The sequence below is a fragment of the Stenella coeruleoalba genome (genome assembly GCF_951394435.1).
Source record: "Stenella coeruleoalba genome assembly, chromosome: 6".
Taxonomy (NCBI): domain Eukaryota; kingdom Metazoa; phylum Chordata; class Mammalia; order Artiodactyla; family Delphinidae; genus Stenella; species Stenella coeruleoalba.
The window spans coordinates 6,044,560-6,064,859 of NC_137151.1; the positions used below are offsets into that span (position 1 = coordinate 6,044,560).

The 20,300-nt window shown below is 39.8% G+C and overlaps 1 protein-coding gene across 2 annotated transcripts in view; it reads right to left on the minus strand.

Annotated features, from left to right (window-relative positions):
* Nucleotides 1–20,300, minus strand: part of UGGT1 (UDP-glucose glycoprotein glucosyltransferase 1) — a 120,012-nt gene that overhangs the window by 72,417 nt on the left and 27,295 nt on the right. For both annotated transcript variants that reach the window (XM_079923495.1, XM_079923494.1), the window contains exons 12-17: nucleotides 18,449–18,540; nucleotides 16,970–17,120; nucleotides 14,630–14,749; nucleotides 13,421–13,506; nucleotides 9,310–9,445; nucleotides 7,217–7,348 (exon numbers count right to left, since the gene is read on the minus strand). In XM_079923495.1, coding sequence (XP_079779621.1) covers nucleotides 7,217–7,348; nucleotides 9,310–9,445; nucleotides 13,421–13,506; nucleotides 14,630–14,749; nucleotides 16,970–17,120; nucleotides 18,449–18,540 — 717 coding nt within the window. The remainder of the gene's footprint in view (nucleotides 1–7,216; nucleotides 7,349–9,309; nucleotides 9,446–13,420; nucleotides 13,507–14,629; nucleotides 14,750–16,969; nucleotides 17,121–18,448; nucleotides 18,541–20,300) is intronic.

Here is a 20,300-nt window from a genome sequence, read left to right on the forward strand (position 1 = left end):
CTCCTACAGAGCACCTACTGAACGTTGGCTGAACCTACTGAACGTTGGCAGAAGACCTCAGACCTCCCAAAAGGCAAGAAACCCCCCACATACCTGGTTAGGGCAAAAGAAAAAAATAAACAGAGACAAAAGGATAGGGACGGGTCCTGCACCAGTGGGAGGGAGCTGTGAAGGAGGAAAAGTGTCCACACACTAGGAAGCCCCTTCGCGGGCAGAGACTGCGGGTGGCGGAGTGGGGGAGCTTCGGAGCCACGGAGGAGAGCACAGCAACAGGGGTGCGGAGGGCAAAGCGGAGAGATTCCAGCGCAGAGGATAAGGGCCGACCGGCACTCACCAGCCGAGAGGCTTGTCTGCTCACCCGCTGGGGCGGGCGGGGCTGGAAGCTGAGGCTCCGGCTTTGGTTGGAGCACCAGAAGAGGACTGGGGTTGGCGGCATGGACACAGCCTGCAGGGTGCTGGTGTGCCGCGGCTGGCTGGGAGGGAGTCCGGGGAAAAGTTTGGACCTGCCTAAGAGGCAAGAGACTTTTTCTTCCCTCTTTGTTTCCTGGTGCACGAGGAGAGGGGATTAAGAGTGCTGCTTAAAGGAACTCCAGAGACGGGCGCGAGCCGCGGCTAGAAGTGCGGACCCCAGAGACGGACATGGGACGCTAGGGCTGCTGCTGCCGCCACTGGGAAGCCTGTGGGCGAACACAGGTCACTATCCACACCACCTTCCGGGGAGCCTGTGCGGCCCGCCACTGCCAGGGTCCCGGGATCCAGGGACAGCTCCCCGGGAGAACGCACGGCGCGCCTCAGGCTGGCAACGTCACGCCGGCCTCTGCCGCCACAGGCCCGCCCCCGCACTCCGTGAGCCTCCCTACCCCCCCCCCCCCCCCCCCCGGCCTCAGTGAGCCAGAGCCTCCGAGTCGGCGGCTCCTTTAACCCCGTCCTGCCTGAGCAAAGAACAGACGCCCTCCGGCGACCTACACGCACAGGCAGGGCCAAATCCAAAGCTGAGCCCCTGTGAGCTGTGAGAAGAAAGAAGAGAAAGGGAAATCTCTCCCAGCAGCCTCAGAAGCAGCAGATTAAAGCTCCACAGTCAACCTGATGTACCTGCATCTGTGGAATACATGAACAGACAACGAATCATCCCAAATTAAGGAGCCGTGTGGATAAAAGGCTCTTGGTGCTGCAGCCAGGAGTTAGTGCTGTGCCTCTGAGGCGGGAGAGCCACCTTCAGGACACTGGTCCACAAGAGGCCTCCCAGCTGCACATAATATCAAACAGCGAAAATCTCCCAGAGATCTCCATCTCAACACCAGCACCCAGCTTCACTCAACAACCAGCAAGCTACAGTGCTGGACATCCTATGCCAAACAACTAGCAAGACAGGAACACAACCCCACCCATTAGCAGAGAGGCTGCCCCAAATCATAATAAGTCTACAGACACCGCAAAACACACCACCAGACATGGACCTGCCCACCAGAAAGAGAAGATCCAACCTCATCCACCAGAACACAGGCACTAGTCCCCTCCACCAGGAAGCTTACACAACCCACTGAACCAACCTTAGCCACTGGGGACAGACGCTAAAAACAACAGGAACTACAAACCTTCAGCCTGCAAAAAGGAGACCCCAAACACAGTAAGATAAGCAAAATGAAAAGACAGAAAAACACACAGCAGATGAAAGAGCAAGATAAAAACCCATCAGACCTAACAAATGAAGAGGAAATAGGCAGTCTACCTGAAAAAGAATTCAGAATAATGATAGTAAAGATGATCCAAAATCTTGGAAACAGAAGAAACAAAATGCAAGAAACACTTAACAAGGACCTAGAAGAACTAAAGATGAAACAAACAATGATGAACAACACAATAAATGAAATGAAAAATACTCTAGATGGGATCAATAGCAGAATAACTGAGGCAGAAGAACGGATAACTGACCTGGAAGATAAAATAGTGGAAATAACTAATGCAGAGCAGAATAAAGAAAAAAGAATGAAAAGAACTGAGGACAGTCTCAGAGACCTCTGGGACAACATTAAACGCACCAACATTTGAATTATAGGGGTTCCAGAAGAAGAAGAGAATAGAAAATATGAACAGACCAATCACCAATCACAAGAGAAATTATAGGGGTTCCAGAAGAAGAAGAAGAAAGGGACTGAGAAAATATTTGAAGAGACTATAGTTGAAAACTTCCCTAATATGGGAAAGGAAATTGGTAATCAAGTCCAGAAAGCACAGAGAGTCCCATACAGGATAAATCCAAGGAGAAATACGCCAAGACACATATTAATCAAACTGTCAAAAATTAAATACAAAGAAAGCATATTAAAAGCAGCAAGGGAAAAACAACAAATAACACACAAGGGAATCCCCGTAAGGTTAACAGCTGATCTTTCAGCAGAAACTCTGCAAGCCAGAAGGGACTGGCAGGACATATTGAAAGTGTTGAAGGAGAAAAACCTGCAACCAAGATTACTCTACCCAGCAAGGATCTCATTCAGATTTGATGGAGAAATTAAAACCTTTACAGACAAGCAAAAGCTGAGAGAGTTCAGCACCACCAAACCAGCTCTACAACAAATGCTAAAGGAACTTCTATAGACAAGAAACACAAGAGAAGGAAAAGACCTATGAAAACGAACCGAAAACAATTTAGAAAATGGGAATGGGAACATACATATCGACAATTACCTTAAATGTAAATGGACTAAATGCTCCCACCAAAAGACACAGATTGGCTGAATGGATACAAAAACAAGACCCTTATATATGCTGTCTACAAGAGACCCACTTCAGACCTAGAGACACATACAGACTGAAAGTAAGGGGATGGAAAAAGGTATTTCATGCAAATGGAAACCAAAAGAAAGCTGGAGTAGCAATTCTCATATCAGACAAAATAGACTTTAAAATAAAGACTATTAGAAGAGACAAAGAAGGACACTACATAATGATCAAGGGATCGATCCAAGAAGAAGATATAACAATTGTAAATATTTATGCACCCAACACAGGAGCACCTCAATACCTAAGGCAAATACTAACAGCCATAAAAGGGGAAATCGACAGTAACACATTCATAGTAGGGGACTTTAACACCCCACTTTCACCAATGGACAGATCATCCAAAATGAAAATAAATAAGGAAACACAAGCTTTAAATGATACATTAAACAAGATGGACTTAATTGATATTTATAGGACATTCCATCCAAAAACAACAGAATACACATTTTTCTCAGGTGCTCGTGGAACATTCTCCAGGATAGATCATATCTTGGGTCACAAATCAAGCCTTGGTAAATTTAAGAAAATTGAAATTGTATCAAGTATCTTTTCTGACCACAACGCTATGAGACTAGATATCAATTACAGGAAAAGATCTGTAAAAAGTACAAACACATGGAGGCTAAACAATACACTACTTAATAACGAAGTGATCACTGAAGAAATCAAAGAGGAAATAAAAAAATGCCTAGAAACAAATGACAATGGAGACACGACGACTCAAAACCTATGGGATGCAGCAAAAGCAGTTCTAAGAGGGAAGTTTATAGCAATACAATCCTACCTTAAGAAACAGGAAACATCTCGAATAAACAACCTAACCTTGCACCTAAAGCAATTAGAGAAAGAAGAACAAAAAAAACCCCAAAGTTAGCAGAAGGAAAGAAATCATAAAAATCAGATCAGAAATAAATGAAAAAGAAATGAAGGAAACGATAGCAAAGATCAATAAAACTAAAAGCTAGTTCTTTGAAAGGATAAACAAAATTGATAAACCATTAGCCAGACTCATCAAGAAAAAAAGGGAGAAGACTCAAATCAATAGAATTAGAAATGAAAAAGGAGAGGTAACAACTGACACTGCAGAAATAGAAGAGATCATGAGAGATTACTACAAGCAACTCTATGCCAATAAAATGGACAATCTGGAAGAAATGGACAAATTCTTAGAAAGGCACAACCTGCCAAGACTGAATCAGGAAGAAATAGAAAATATGAACAGACCAATCACAAGCACTGAAATTGAAACTATGATTAAAAATCTTCCAACAAGCAAAAGCCCAGGACCAGATGGCTTCACAGGCGAATTCTATCAAACATTTAGAGAAGAGTTATCACCTATCCTCTCAAACTCTTCCAAAATATAGCAGAGGGAGGAACACTCCCCAACTCATTCTACGAGGCCGCCATCACCTTGATACCAAAACCAGACAAGGATGTCACAAAGAAAGAAAACTATAGGCCAATATCACTGATGAATATAGATGCAAAAATCCTCAACAAAATACTAGCAAACAGGGCTTCCCTGGTGGTGCAGTGGTTGAGAGTCTGCCTGCTGATGCAGGAGACATGGGTTTGTGCCCCGGTCTGGGAGGATCCCACATGCCACGGAGTGGCTGGGCCCATGAGCCATGGCCGCTGAGCCTGCACGTCCGGAGCCTGTGCTCCGCAACGAGAGAGGCCACAACAGTGAGAGGCCCGTGTACTGCCAAAAAAAAAAAAAAAGAGCTGTCAAAATACTAGCAAACAGAATCCAACAGCACATTAAACGGATCATACACCATGATCAAGTGGGGCTTATTCCAGGAATGCAAGGATTCTTCAGTATACACAAATCAATCAACGTGATACACCATATTAACAAATTGAAGGAGAAAAACCATATAATCATCTCAGATGCAGAGAAAGCTTTTGATAAAATTCAACACCCATTTATGGTAAAAACCCTGCAGAAAGTAGGCACAGAGGGAACTTTCCTCAACATAATAAAGGCCATATATGACAAACCCACAGCCAACATCATCCTCAATGGTGAAAAACTGAAAGCATTTCCACTAAGATCAGGAACAAGACAAGGTTGCCCACTCTCACCACTTTTATTCAACATAGTTTTGGAAGTTTTAGCCACAGCAATCAGAAAAGAAAAGGAAATAAAAGGAATCCAAATCAGAAAAGAAGAAGTAAAGCTGTCACTGTTTGCAGATGACATGATACTATACATAGAGAATCCCAAAGATGCTACCAGAAAACTACTAGAGCTAATCAATGAATTTGGTAAAGTAGCAGGATACAAAATTAATGCACAGAAATCTCTGGCATTCCTATACACTAAGGATGAAAAATCTGAAAGTGAAATCAAGAAAACACTCCCATTTACCATTGCAACAAAAAGAATAAAATATCTAGGAATAAACCTACCTAAGGAGACAAAAGACCTGTATGCAGAAAATTATAAGACACTGATGAAAGAAATTAAAGATGATACAAATAGATGGAGAGATATACCTTGTTCTTGGATTGGAAGAATCAACATTGTGAAAATGACTCTACTACCCAAAGCAATCTACAGATTCAATGCAATCCCTATCAAACTACCACTGGCATTTTTCACAGAACTAGAACAAAAAATTTCACTATTTGTATGGAAACACAAAAGACCCCGAAGTGCCAAAGCAAACTTGAGGACGAAAAATGGAGCTGGAGGAATCAGGGTTCCTGTTTTCAGACTATACTACAAAGCTACAGTAATCAAGACAGTATGGTACTGGCACAAAAACAGAAAGATAGATCAATGGAACAGGATAGAAAGCCCAGAGATAAACCCACGCACATATGGTCACCTTATCTTTGATAAAGGAGGCAGGAATGTACAGAGGAGAAAGGACAGCCTCTTCAATAAGTGATGCTGGGAAAACTGGACAGTTACATGTAAAAGTATGAGATTAGATCACTCCCTAAACACCATACACAAAAATAAGCTCAAAATGGATTAAAGACCTAAATGTAAGGCTAGAAACTATCAAACTCTTAGAGGAAAACATAGGCAGGACACTCTATGACATAAATCACAGCAAGGTCCTTTTTGACCCACCTCCTAGAGTAATGGAAATAAAAACAAAAATAAACAAATGGGACCTAATGAAACTTCAAAGCTTTTGCGCAGCAAAGGAAACCATAAACAAGACCAAAAGACAGCCCTCAGAATGGGAGAAAATATTTGCAAATGAAGCAACTGACAAAGGATTAATCTCCAAAATTTATAAGCAGCTCATGCAGCTTAATAACAAAAAAACAAACAACCCAATCCAAAAATGGGCAGAAGACCTAAATAGACATTTCTGCAAAGAAGATATACAGACTGCCAACAAACACATGAAAGAATGCTCAACATCACTAATCATTAGAGAAATGCAAATCAAAACTACAATGAGATATCATCTCACACCAGTCAGAATGGCCATCATCAAAAAATCTAGAAACAATAAATGCTGGAGAGGGTGTGGAGAAAAGGGAACCCTCTTACACTGTTGGTGGGAATGTAAATTGATATAGCCACTGTGGAGAACAGTATGGAGGTTCCTTAAAAAACTACAAATAGAACTACCATATGACCCAGCAGTCCCACTACTGGGCATATACCCTGAGAAAACCAAAATTCAAAAAGAGTCATGTACCAAAATGTTCATTGCAGCTCTATTTACAATAGCCCGGAGATGGAAACAACCTAAGTGCCCATCATCAGATGAATGGATAAAGAAGATGTGGCACATATATACAACGGAATATTACTCAGCCATAAAAAGAAACAAAATTGAGCTATTTGTAATGAGGTGGATAGACCTAGAGTCTGTCATACAGAGTGAAGTAAGTCAGAAAGAGAGAGACAAATACCGTATGCTAACACATATATATGGAATTTAAGAAAAAAAAAATGTCATGAAAAACCTAGGGGTGAAACAGGAATAAAGACACAGACTTACTAGAGAATGGACTTGAGGCTATGGGGAGGGGGAAGGGTAAACGGTGACAAAGCGAGAGAGAGGCATGGACATATATACACTACCAAACGTAAGGTAGATAGCTAGTGGGAAGCAGCCGCATAGCAGAGGGAGATCAGCTCAGTGCTTTGTGACCACCTGGAAGGGTGGGATAGGGAGGGTGGGAGGGAGGGAGACGCAAGCGGGAAGAAATATGGGAACGTATGTATATATATAACTGATTCATTTTGTTGTGAAGCTGAAAGTAACATACCATTGTAAAGCAATTATACTCCAGTAAAGATGTTAAAATGAAAAAAAGATAAAATAAAATAAATGCTAAGTACCTAAATATTTCACCATCACCACCTTTATTAACAGTAACCCCCAATAATAAGGATACGTAAGGAAAGTATAGTGTTGCAGTCAAATGAGAAGTGCCAGAAAATGTTTACCTTCCGATTCTGATCATAAGCAGAGTCAATCCCCAAAATGCTGTTCACTTCCACATATGGATATTTCTTCTCCAGGACACTGACCACATGTTCAACTTTAACTTTTTCTCCAGTCCTTACTTTGTTATATATCTGAAGAAAGAAAAACCAGGTAACCAACTACACTTTCACATGTAAATTTTGGAGTATTTATTACAAAAGATTTCAGAATGAAGAGGAAAAATGAAAACAATAGCTAATTCTCTTAAAAAGAGCAAATGGGCCATATTAGCAATTCTCCCTTTTCCATATACTTCCTTATGCCTTCTTATGTTAGAAACTACATATTCTTAAAATGACTCAATCAGTTCATATTCACAGTAAGTCCCAAATGCAAAAATGTGTTAATTTTTTAAAAATCCGAATACTTATAAGTAATCCTTGAAATAAGAACTTATGTCCATGAAGTTTAAGGGGAAAAAATGTTTCAAAATACATATGGCATAGTCCTTGTTTTTAAAAGGCAGACATAAAACAATAACAAAACTGTGTCTATACTGTTACAGTTAAGCGTCTAGAAGGATGCAAGCTTTTAACAGTGGCTGCCTTTAAGGAGAAGGATTACGGAGGGCAGAGACAGATTTTTTAATCAACACACTTTAATATTATTTTTTAAAAGTTTTAATAATGAACATAATTTTTTTTTACTTTTGCAACTAAAAATAAAGAAAAAGAAATGAAAACTCTTTATCCTTTCTTTTATACACACAGCTGTGAGGGGAAAAAACTTTAAAAAACAGACTTAAAAACCCTTATTATCCTCTGCAACTTCATTGGAACTTATTTCATTCTTCAGAGCCTACTGCTAACTAAGGTCCACCACCATTTCTCACAGAGATCACAGCAACAGCTCACCAACTAGTATCCCTGCCACTTTCCTTACCCTTCACCAGATCCATCTCCATACATGCATCAGAATGAGGTTTTAATTGGGGTTTAACTCTGTGATCTGAACACCTATTACCCAGCCTAACGGCCTCAATGACCAATGAGGTTCCCCTCTCCACTCTGCTCTCACAATATTCTGCTCAAGTCATACTAACAACCTGGAGTCACTACTTCTGACTTGCAGCCACTGTTCAACTGACTCCTGTTTTCCCTCCTACACTCAGCTGGGACAACTTCCCACTCCACAAAAATGTCCGTGGCCATCCCTAGTGGAGTGAGGTCCTAGTGCTGCTATAGTCAGCGGTGCTTCCCACGCTGCACCAAATCATCTGTGTGGAGGCGTCCCCCACTAGATTGTAAGGTGTTTGAGGACGAGGGAAAATCTTACTCTTCTTTGTATCCCTAGCAGCTGGCACGGACCTGGCAAAGGGTGCATCTTTAATAAAAGTTGGCCAAATAAATAAATGAACATTTCAATTAATAAAAAATGCCCCGACTGAATCTCTAAACAGTAAACGTAACAAACATAATAAACAGCAGGCTGAAATCATGTTTATGGGTAAAATAAAAGTCATGAAAATAACTGCTTTAAAGATAAGTTTTTCAATAATTAACACTAATCTGTAAGCAAAAGAACTATTACTGGTCAACTTTTTATACTCAAAAATAGAAAAAAAACAAGGAGAGTTCTCTGAACTTGAGCAAGTAACTTAAAATATATATATAAGAATCAGGATATTTCACAGTTTCCAAGTAAAATGGAGAAAACAATTAATAAGAATTTTATGACTTGAATATTAAACTGATTCTTAACGAAAATATCATGATTGTCTTAAAAGGGAAGAAAGCAAAGTTTTTTTTTTAAACAAGTAGAAAACATCACATTTACCGAAAGGCATTAATCAGTGATTTCAAATCGCCAAAAGGCAGAAAACTAAGATACATTACTGTATTAGTATCTAAGGAATCTTAGCCGAAATCACAACAATCTATTATTAACATTAGTATATCAATAAAGGCAACTCTGGAAATACAAAATGCATGAAGTTTGTGTGAATAATTTACCTTTTTCTCTTTCCAGAAATACAGAATCTCCTTACCACATACTGTTTCTTAGAGTAAGTTAGATTTTTGAAAACTATTCGCCATTTTGAACAAAAACATACGTGTGTCAGAGTTTGGAAGGCATGATAATCATCCACTTCTTGGGCAACATAATTATACGCTCTCAGAATAGCCACTCCAGCATCCTGCATCCCATCAACATCTTCAGAGTCATTAACCACAAAGATTAAACCAAGTCTGGGGGAGAAAGGGAAGGGCAAAAAGAAGAAAAAGAAACATCTCGAAGAATGCAACCAGTTAAATAAGGAAAGGCATCCTCTCTTGAAAAACACAGTTCACATCATACTCTAACATGGCTGGCAAAGGCATTCATCACTTGCAGAATAAAAAAGCAGGTTCCCAAAGGTGGCTTAGACTTTTTAACTATTAAAGCAAGCTGTTTCAATATCATGAAATGAGGCCATTACTGACGTTTAAGGTACTGCCATAGTTTTAGATGGAGATTTTGTTCTGTTTTTAAATAAAAATTAGGGGAAGTGCTTCCCTGGTGGCGCAGTGGTTGAGAGTCCGCCTGCTGGTGCAGGGGACACGGGTTCGTGCCCCGATCCGGGAAGATCCCACATGCCGCGGAGCGGCTGGGCCCGTGAGCCCTGGCCACTGAGCCTGTGTGTCCGGAGCCTGTGCTCCGCAACGGGAGAGGCCACAACAGTGAGAAGCCCGCATACCGCAAAAAAAAAAAAAAAAAATTAGGGGAAGTGAAAATTCTCAGAATGTGAAAACATATAGAAGGGGGGGGTGGATTTTGAGATTTCATACCAGCAATATGGGCATCATAGGTAAATGGAAAGCATAAAAATATTTACTACTGTCCTTAGGCAAAAAGCTACACCCATGCTGAATTGGGCGATCGGGGACTGACATGTATACACTGATGTGTATAAAACTGATGACTAATAATAACCTGCAATATAAACAAACAAACAAAGCTACACCCAAAGTTAAAGTTTATTACATTTTAAAACTGAAAGGAATAAACCACAAAGAGCTACCATTACACATCTACAGACTGGCAAAAAAAACTTGCACTGGCCATTATAGAGGCCACTAGCCTCTATCTTAGAGCAAAAGCAATGAAAAAAAGGACAGTCTTTAATTCAAATGGATCACAGACATAAATGTAAAACACAAAATTGTAAAATTCCTAGAAAATAACACAGGATAAAGTTAGGTGATCCTGGGTTTGGCAATAACTTCTTAGAACTAACACCAAAAGCACAAGCCACAACAAAAAGAACTGATAAGCTGGACTTCATTTAAATTAAGAACTTCTGTTCCGCAAAAGAAACTGTTAAGAGAAGGAAGACAAGCCAAGATGAGCAGAAAATCTGTGCAAAACACATATCTGATAAAGGACTGATATGCAAAATACGCTAAGAACTCTTAAAACTAACAATTAAAAAAAAAAACAGGGCTTCCCTGGTGGCGCAGTGGTTGAGAGTCTGCCTGCCGATGCAGGGGACACGGGTTCGTGCCCCGGTCCGGGAAGATCCCACATGCCGCGGAGCGGTTGGGCCCATGAGCCATGGCTGCTGAGCCTGCGTGTCCGGAGCCTGTGCTCCGCAACAGGAGAGGCCACAACAGTGAGAGGCCCGCGTACCACAAAAATAAATAAATAAATAAAGTTACAAATGGGCAAAAGATCTAAACAGGCACCTCACTGAACAAGGCATACAGCTGGCAAATAAGCACATTAAAAGATGCTCAAAATCATATGTCATTAGGGAACTTCAAATTAAAACCATAATGAGATACCACCATACACCTATGAGAATGGCTAAAATCCTAAAAGTACTGACAACATCAAACTCTGGAGAGGATGGGGAGCCACAGGCACCCTCATTCATTGCTGGTGAGAATGTAGAACAGTACTACCACTTGGAACACAGTGTGGCAGCTTCTCAAAAAACTAAACACACTTTTACCATAATATAAAGTAATCACACTTAGCAGTATTTACTCAAATGTGCTGAAAACTTGTATCCATACAAAAACCTGCATACAAATGTTTGTAGCAGCTTTACTCATAACTGCCCTAATCTGGAAGCAACCAAGATGTTGTTAACAGGTGAATGAATTAAAAAACTATAGGACATCCATATAATGGAATGTTATTCAGTGATAAAAAGAAATGAGGTATTAAGCCACAAAAAGACATGGACAAAGCTTAAAAGCATACTGTACTGCTAAGTGAAAGAAGCCAATCTGAAAACGTTACATACATCATGATTGCGGAAAAGACAAAAACTATGGAGACAGTAACAAGATCAGTTGTTGCCAGGAGCTGGGAGAGAGGGAGGGAGGAAGGGAGGGACAAACAGGTAGAGCACAGGGCATTTTTAGGGCAGTGAAACTAAGCTATATGATACTATAATGGTGGAAACATGTCATTATACATCTGTCAAAATCCACAAAATGTACAGCACAAACAATGAACCCTAATGTAAACTATGGACTTTAGTTAATAATAATGTAGCAATACCAGTTAATTAATCAACATTGCTCTAAAAAACTACAAAGTCTATTAATTTTTTTTTAAGTACAGCCTAAAAATATATGATAAACATATATCAAACATCATGCTCTCAGGAGGTATGTGTAGAATTTGTGTATGCATGGATGAGGTAGTTGCATGTGTGAGGTAGTTGAGAGGGCTTGTTTTTAGATTATAAATTGTCTTTGTCTTTTTAAAACCCCTCTTATGACAGAAATCAAATGAGTAAGCGCCAGGCAGAAATGACCGAAATATTATTCTTATGAAAATAAAAATAAGGGCTAGAACCTAATTATCTCCTCACAAAGTACTTCCCTTTCCCAAGTATTCAATTTTTAAAAAGGGCATCAGAGTTGTTCTGTTAGCTAAGTCCCCAAATCCAGACTACTGTTTCTCCCAGGACCAGTCCCTCATCAAGTACCAGTAGGGAGGTTCTCAGATTTGTCCCCTCCTCTCCTCGGTCCCTGCCAACAACTCCGTGTACCACAGCAACTCATACAACGGAAAACAACCGCTGGTCTGCCTTGGTCTTTCCACCAACTGTTCACAACATGCCTGTGAGTTAACTGCCTTCTTCTCACCTACCTTTGCAATCCGAAGAGCCCATGCCCTCTTCCTGCCCCTCAATGCCATTCAGTAAATCTTTAATTAATGCCCACTGTGTACCATAAGCCAACTTCTTTTGTGTTCTTACATTCCCTTTTCATCAAAACATAGCTCTGGCTGTAATCCTCCACCTAACCATGTGGTATTCAGGTTTACATTAAAAATTTCATTAAACTCAAAATCTCTGCTTTTCCATCAATGAAAACTCGCTATTTTCTTCAGTCTATCTTAAATCCAACTTTGCCATGAAACCTTTGTCCTTCCCAAATACCTGCCTATAATCTTTTTTTTTCCCTGAAATTCTAAAGCACTTAGAACTAGCAAGGACATAACCTAGCACTTGATTGAATATCTTACTGGAAGTAGGCACAGTATTTTTTCCAAGAGGGTAGAAATGTGGCTTATGTTCCACTCGCAGCATTTAGCTCAGTGCTGAGTATGGAACACACAATAACGTCAATTAGCTAAAGAGCTCTTTTCTTCTTTATTTTCATGTTTTCTAAGAATTCAAATTTTATCAACATGTAAAATTACCACATTCTATTCAGAATGTGGGAATATCTTAATCCTTATATGTAAAACCTTCAAACATTGTTCTGAGAAGGTAGAGTGGAAACCCCAGCCATTTAAGTACCCCGTTGGCAGATTTAGTAACACAAGTGAAATAAATGTGTCTGTTTGCATCTATAAAAAGCTGTGTATACATTTAGTCCTTGACAGTCTGACAAAAGTTCTTGGCAAAGCTCCTTATCTCTGCTGAAGGTAGGCTTTGTGATGTGAACGCTTACTTAGGAAAATTCCCTGAGCAAGCTGAGATCACATGCTATTTTTACACAGGCTATTTATTAATAACTCAATGACGGCAAGATTCTATTCATTGAGAATCAAATTCTCTCCCCCAAAAGACACCGGCTTCATACTGAGCAAAAGATAAAACTGCCCTTAACGACCCCCACGATTAATTATCCTACAATTCAGTAACACCAGACTTGTTAAGAATGACAAACAAAACCTCAGGTAAACGAGATATACCATCAAATCGATAACGGTGTTACCTTAGTGGTATATGATTACTGAGGAACATCTCAGCTGTGTTAATCAACTCTGCAGTGCTCTCATGAGCAGGATCAACTATGAAAACCTGTAGGGAAGGGAAAGGAAAACATGAAACGACATTTATTCAAATGTCGCTGGGCCAATAAAAATGCCTTAGTCTTTACACTTGAAGGCCACCTTTTTCCAGCTACTTTCGAACCACATAAAAAAGAAGTTATACAAAGAGCAGTTGCCCTCCCTCTGTATTCAAAGAATGTGGTACTGAAAGGCTAAGTGATTTTCTCATGATCTTACGCTAACAACATGGAAACTGTATCCAGCTGGCTAATACATGTCCTTTACTACACCTAACAAAACCCAAATTTTATTAACTCTGCCACCTTAGAAAATGGAGATTAGCTTCCTGTGTATTCATTTCGAAGGATCTCTGAATTAAGAATTCATTTAGAACCCAATTTTTAGACAATAGTAGCTATCATGTATTAAGTTCTCATGATGTACTTTAAAAAATAGTAATTACCCCATTTAATCTCATTTAATCAAATAAAGTTCTCATTTAATAAAGTTTAATAAATTATCTCATCTGGTAAGAGTAAAAGAGATTGAAATTTCGACTGGGAAGGAAAAAAGTGGTTTCAAGAGTGAGGCAAGTATAGAGGATCGTTTCCCTTGAAACTTCTGAGGAAGCCAACCTTGGCCATAACCTGCCCCGTCTCTTTAGGAACTACATGAGGTAAAAGAAAGACATGAGAGCGGAAAAGAGCGTCAACTAAAACCCCTTTTCCTCTATCTCTCTAAAGCAGTGGAATAAGGATTAAAAAGCAGGCGCTGATGAAGATTTATTTAAGGGAATAAATTGAACTATTAAATTTTAGGGATTAAGATATTCAAGAAAAACGGTAGTAATATATTCATCTTCTGAGTAAAAAAGAACAACTATCTTAAAACTTAACACAGTCTAAACCGTGAGATTAAGGATGAGGAGCGTTTCCTCATACACTGACACTGCACAGCCCTACAAACAATCAGTACACTTCCCAACCCTTCCACTTTGAATATGGAGCTAGAAAAAGAGCATATCTAGGGGTGGTGGTGGGGAGAAGCAGCTTGTAAAGGAGAGAAGTGAACGTTCCAGATATGACAGAAAGCAGGGGAGAAGGCAAGGAAGAAATAGAGATCACAGCCCAGCAATAAGGAGTTTTACTTACCATGTTGTGCAAGTTCTTCCTGATCTGTCGGATAACACCAGGAAAAGTGGGGCGAAGCAACTCCTGTAGACTAGAAGGCCATGAATTGTATCTGCTATCAACCTCCAGGTTGTTGATCCACTACAAAAAAAAAAGAACACAACATTGTGCATACACTTTAGTCACCATTAGTGAAATTTGCAGAAATAACAATAAGACTTTAAATTATTTCAAGAAGAATCACGTGGGAAAGACCATTTTTGAAAATATAAAGATCAAGTAGAAAAACGAATGACTAAAACACAAGCCACAGAATAGGAGAAGGTATTTGCGACCTACTAAATCAATAAAGGACTAGTGTCAAGAATGTCTATAGAAATCTAATATATCAATTAAAAAGAGGCAAGCAACATGAGAAATGGAAATGAGTCAAGAATATAAATAAGAAATTTACAGAGGAAATTTAAATGGGCAATTAACACAAGGAAAAATGTACACCTTTACTAGCAATCCAAGAAATACAAACTAAAAGCACAATGAAATTTCACACTGATTAAACTGAAAAAAAAAATTTTAAGTTTGTCAATATCCATGAATAGGCAAAAATATAGAACAATGGGAATTCTCACCCAATTCTGGCATCTGGAAGTCACTTTAGAGAAGATGACCTGATAAAGTTGGAGCCTTTATTACTACCCTACCACTAAGTACTACAGCTCTAGGTGTCTACCCCAAATATTTTCTCACATGTATGCACAAAGAGAGAGGTACAAAAAGAGCCGTTAACAGTACTGCTTATTAACAGCAAAACATTAGAAACAACTAAATATCCATAAAAAAGGAACGGATAAATAGTATACAATATTTGTACAAAAAGAGCAGGGTGGGGCTTCCCTGGTGGCGCAGTGGTTGAGAGTCCACCTGCTGATACAGGGGACACGGTTTCATGCCCCAGTCCGGGAAGATCCCACATGCCGCGGAGCGGCTGGGCCCGTGAGCCACAGCCACTGAGCCTGCACGTCCGGAGCCTGTGCTCCGCAACGGGACAGGCCGCAACAGTGAGAGGCCCGCGTACCGCAAAAAAAAAAAAAAAAAAAAAAAAAAAAAGAGCAGGGTGGGAAAGTATGTGTATATTACCTTGCTTATGTAAACAGAGTATTTCTGGAAGGATATACAACGAATTGACAATGCCTGTTGCTTCCAGGGAGAAAAACTGGACAGCTGGGTGAAGAGTTTTTTCAATACACACTCTTTTGTATGTCTTAAATTCTAAACTGTGAATTTATAAAAGATATTTTTAAAAATAAGTAAAATATAAAACATGTGATAAACTAGATCTATATGTATCATCCTACATAAGCCTTCAAAAAATTACTGAGTAATAAAAATTGTTGAAGGATACTGATATGGCATTTTTCAAAATTTTAAAACATACAATAGGGAAGAAAATGATCAAGTAAGGTACAGGAGGGATACACGCCCACTTCAGAAGAGGAATTAATTACCTGCAAGGAGGAGAGGGGTGGAACTGGGAAGAGATATAAAGAGGGCTTTGACTGAAACATTTTTTTCTTCCAAGAAAACATGAAATGATTAAATGGTAGCATTTAGTAAGTATGGCGATGGGTCCTACAGTTGCTAATTATGTTAGTCTCTTTACTCTTCGTAATGAAAAAATTTTTAACAGGAAAAAAATGACATAACAGTATTCATCAAAATAACAGTTACATCACCAAGTGAGAAGTCAAGTAGTGAACATCTACATTCTATATTATTCCCCTATCCAAACTTTCCCTAAAATCAGTGCAGGACAGACACCAAGAAAAGGGGACTGGAGAGCTGAGGGTGCCAGGCATGTCTCCATCCCCGACCTCACTTCCACCACGACTGCCCGAGACAGCTCTGCTCCCTCTGGTCTCTTTACAGACGAGGAGACAAAGGCCCAGAGACATCACAGAGCGATAATCTACATAAGTCCTTCAATATAAAATATCAAAGGCCTGTTAAAGGAGGTTGGTAGCTAAAAACTGGTATTTTTAAACAAAATCACACAAGACTTGCATGCACCTGAGAATATACAAACTAAACATTTTCCCAAGAGATGCGCAGCCAAATTCCTGAAGATACAAAAGTGGAAAAGTCACGGTCTTAGCCACAGGAAACCTGATAGCTCAACTTTCTGGAGCATTTAAGAGCCTACTTTACTATATACACACAGCCGCATGTATGCAGTCGTTGTAAAACTTTGATGCCGACAAAAGAGATAAGAGGAGTAACTTACCTCTCCTAAAAGACAAATGCGAAAACCATAATAAAATACTTGGCCAGACCACTCCCTGGACACGCTCACAGAGTACCTACCGAAATAGCAGGGCTCCTGATGTCTACAGCATAGTCGGCCTCAGAGGGCTGGATGTTCAGTTTCAAAACATTATGCAGAGAAAGGCCTTCTATTCCCAATCTATGCAGACCCTCCATCACCCGAGCTTCATTCCTCAATATATCAAACAGACTGAAAAAAAACAAATAGGTATTTAGGAGAAAGGGCTTTAAAAAAAAAATTCTCACCATGAGAAAAATATATCAGTTCAAACTCAATGCCCTATCAAACGAGTTGAGAAATCAAAAGAGGGAGCTCTTCCCTTGCTTCCTTTTGTCCAAATATGCGGAACCAAGTAGGCAGGAGTTGCTTCTTGGCTGATGCTTATTTATACTTATCTACGTATACACTGTGTATAGAAATTATCTCTAAGTATAAACACACAATTTGAGGATGAAATAATCCTAAATGTGGATTTTACATTGCATGTTTTTAAAAACACTAATCTCCCTGTGATATTTCTTACAACTGCACATGAATCTAAAATTATCTGAAAAGCTTACTAAAAAAACACCAAAAAATATACTAAATAATATATGTTTAATATATGTTTCAATATCAGCATCAATTCCCACAGGCACACACACAGATGATCACAGAAAATGGTCTGGAGGAATTCACACCCAACTTAAGAGGTTTCCTGGGTAAGGAAGAAGAAATAAGAAGACTGTTCCTTTATCTCCGCATTATTTAAAACTGTTTACAATAAGCACGTACACAGTTTGCAATACTCTGGAAAATTAAAGAGATTTTTTTTTTAATAAAAAAGAAAAACATGGGCAATCTTTTGATGTGTCCTTTACTAATTTTTTACTAGCTCTGAAAGCAGTATATGGACATAAAAGCTCAATTAACATAATGTGAAAAGTATCTTACTGTGGAAACTGCTTCTTTTAAAGCATTAACCAACCACAGCTTTTGTTTTCACTATTATGAAGCCGCAGTATCAACTGTGTCAATTTTAATATCAATGATAAAATCAGAATTCTACCTGTCTTCTGCACCCAACCCCCAAAATTCATAAGGAAAATTTAGAGCAACTTAGTCCTAAACCACATTTTAGCAAAACAAAAAGGTATCAAATAATATATGTAAGACAGATCACCTTCTGAGACATTTTGCATTTTGCATAAATCTACTTCATACTGTTCTCAGAAACAAAAGAAGCTGCTCTCTTCTGTTTCTGTGGTTAACAGGAAAACTAAGGCTCTGAAAGGGTACCCTCAAAAGACACCTGGGCCTTAAATGTCCAAGGCATCAGATGTACATTAGGATAAAAAATGGCCAAGTATCATCCTGCCCATCCCAGCCAGAACATGGGCCTACCTAAATGCACACACTGGGCCTGATAAGTCATCGGGCTTTGCAACCTGTCACATCAAGGAGGAACAACAGTCTGGACATGTCATAAGGAGCCACACGTTATAAAAACTTTTCAGGGTGAAAAATATTATCCATACCTGAATATATCCTGCGTCTCTAAATCAATATGAAGCCCATTGATGAACAGTGCTGAATCTCCAGGCTGTAACCCTAAAGTTCCCTTGAAATACTGAAATATTAAAAACTTATTAAGGAGCAGTAAGAGAACACTTAACAAAAATTTCCATGTTTCTGGTTTTATTATACATACAAATGTTGACAATGATTAATACAACTGTTTCCTACAATACGGGGGATAGGGAGCGTGTTAAATAAACCAAGCACGGAGAGTTACTTTTTGGCTGCCCTTCCCCGTCTGTGATGCCAGCCAAGGTTGTGCTAGCAGTCACTGACAGCTGGGCCTCCTGGGTGAAGTCCAGGGATCCGATCTAAAAGGGTTTCAAAACCCCACACCTCCTTTAAACTTTCAAACTAAGGTACACCAAGAAACTCTGAGTTGCTGAGCTAAGGACAGCACGTACATACACCCGAGCTCTCCAAGACCACCTCCACGGGGCCCTTCAACTGCTGCTCTCTGACGCGGTGGAATGCATGTGACCATGCAGCCCCTGCAGCCCTCAGACCCGCCTGACCCACTGGAAACAGTGCTTTGATGCCATATCATACACAGCTTCTGTTGGCTTATATCCTTTCCAATCAATTCCTCTTTCTCTGCAAGGAAACTGGAACGGTTGATCACATATTCAACACCACACAGTAGAGAAGGGAAGAAACGTATCAGATACTAGGGACAGAACATGGATCCCTTAGCTCTCCCAGGGCTGGGGGAGAGGGGCAGGGATCGCTGAGCTCCCTTCACTCCCCCTCACTCAGTGGACAGAGAGAAATGAACTCTAAGATCTAGGACTGCATGGGAAAAACACAAAACAATGCAGAAGCCACGGCTTTTGCTTCTCTGCCCTGCCAGGATAAAATGGCAAGGAGGATAAGGGGATAACAGAAATTTGCATCAACAAGAATCAGAATTTCTTACAAGGGAAAGAAAAACTCCACATCCACTCATTCCCAGGCTGTGAATACAGCACCCTGTGACTGTGGGAAAGACTGACTGGGAACTATGTGAAATGAAACACAACAGAGGATGGGGATCCCATTCTGAAAACAGGGGACTGCACGGAAGTTACCAAATGCTCTGCCCTACTGGGCTTCTACAACTCCAGCAGCCAGACCTCACCCTCCCGGCAGAAGATCAGAAGATCCTTTTCGGGAGACTAAACAGCTCAAGAGGAAAGGTTTAAAGATTCTGTCACTGGAGTTCCCTGGGAAACGACCATACCACCACAGCCTACAGTCACAAAGACGCATCCTTCAGGCTTTCAATCAGTTTTTTATTGCCTCACTGTCTAATATGAGCTGTTAGTGAGAGATCACCAGACATCTAAGGAAAGCCTCTAACATTAAAGACAAGAGAACAAGACAAAAAGAAAGGCAACTTAAGAGGGAACAGACCATGCAGAGAAAAGAAGACACATACATGAACCATCGATATCTTCAGAAGGATAAGACAACACCATAAAAAGAAGAATTCAAAAATAACCCTTGTAAATTAAAAATTTGACAACTAAAGAAAGAAATCTCAACAAGTGGTCTGAAAATCCTTCCCAGAAAGTTTAAAAATAAACGACAAAAGAACTGGAAAACAGGAAATAAAAGATTTTTAATTAGGCCAAACCAGTCAGGGAGATATAACATCTTAAGAATAAATAGGAATTCTAGGAAAACAGAAAAGAGAAACCAAAAAGAAGAAGAAATGCAAAGAAATATGTCCAGAAAATTTCCCAATACTAAAGGAAAGGATTTTCCAGATTTAAAGGGCCCACCAACCACCCAAGAGTACAAAGACTTTTTAAAAAGGCATTATCACTATGG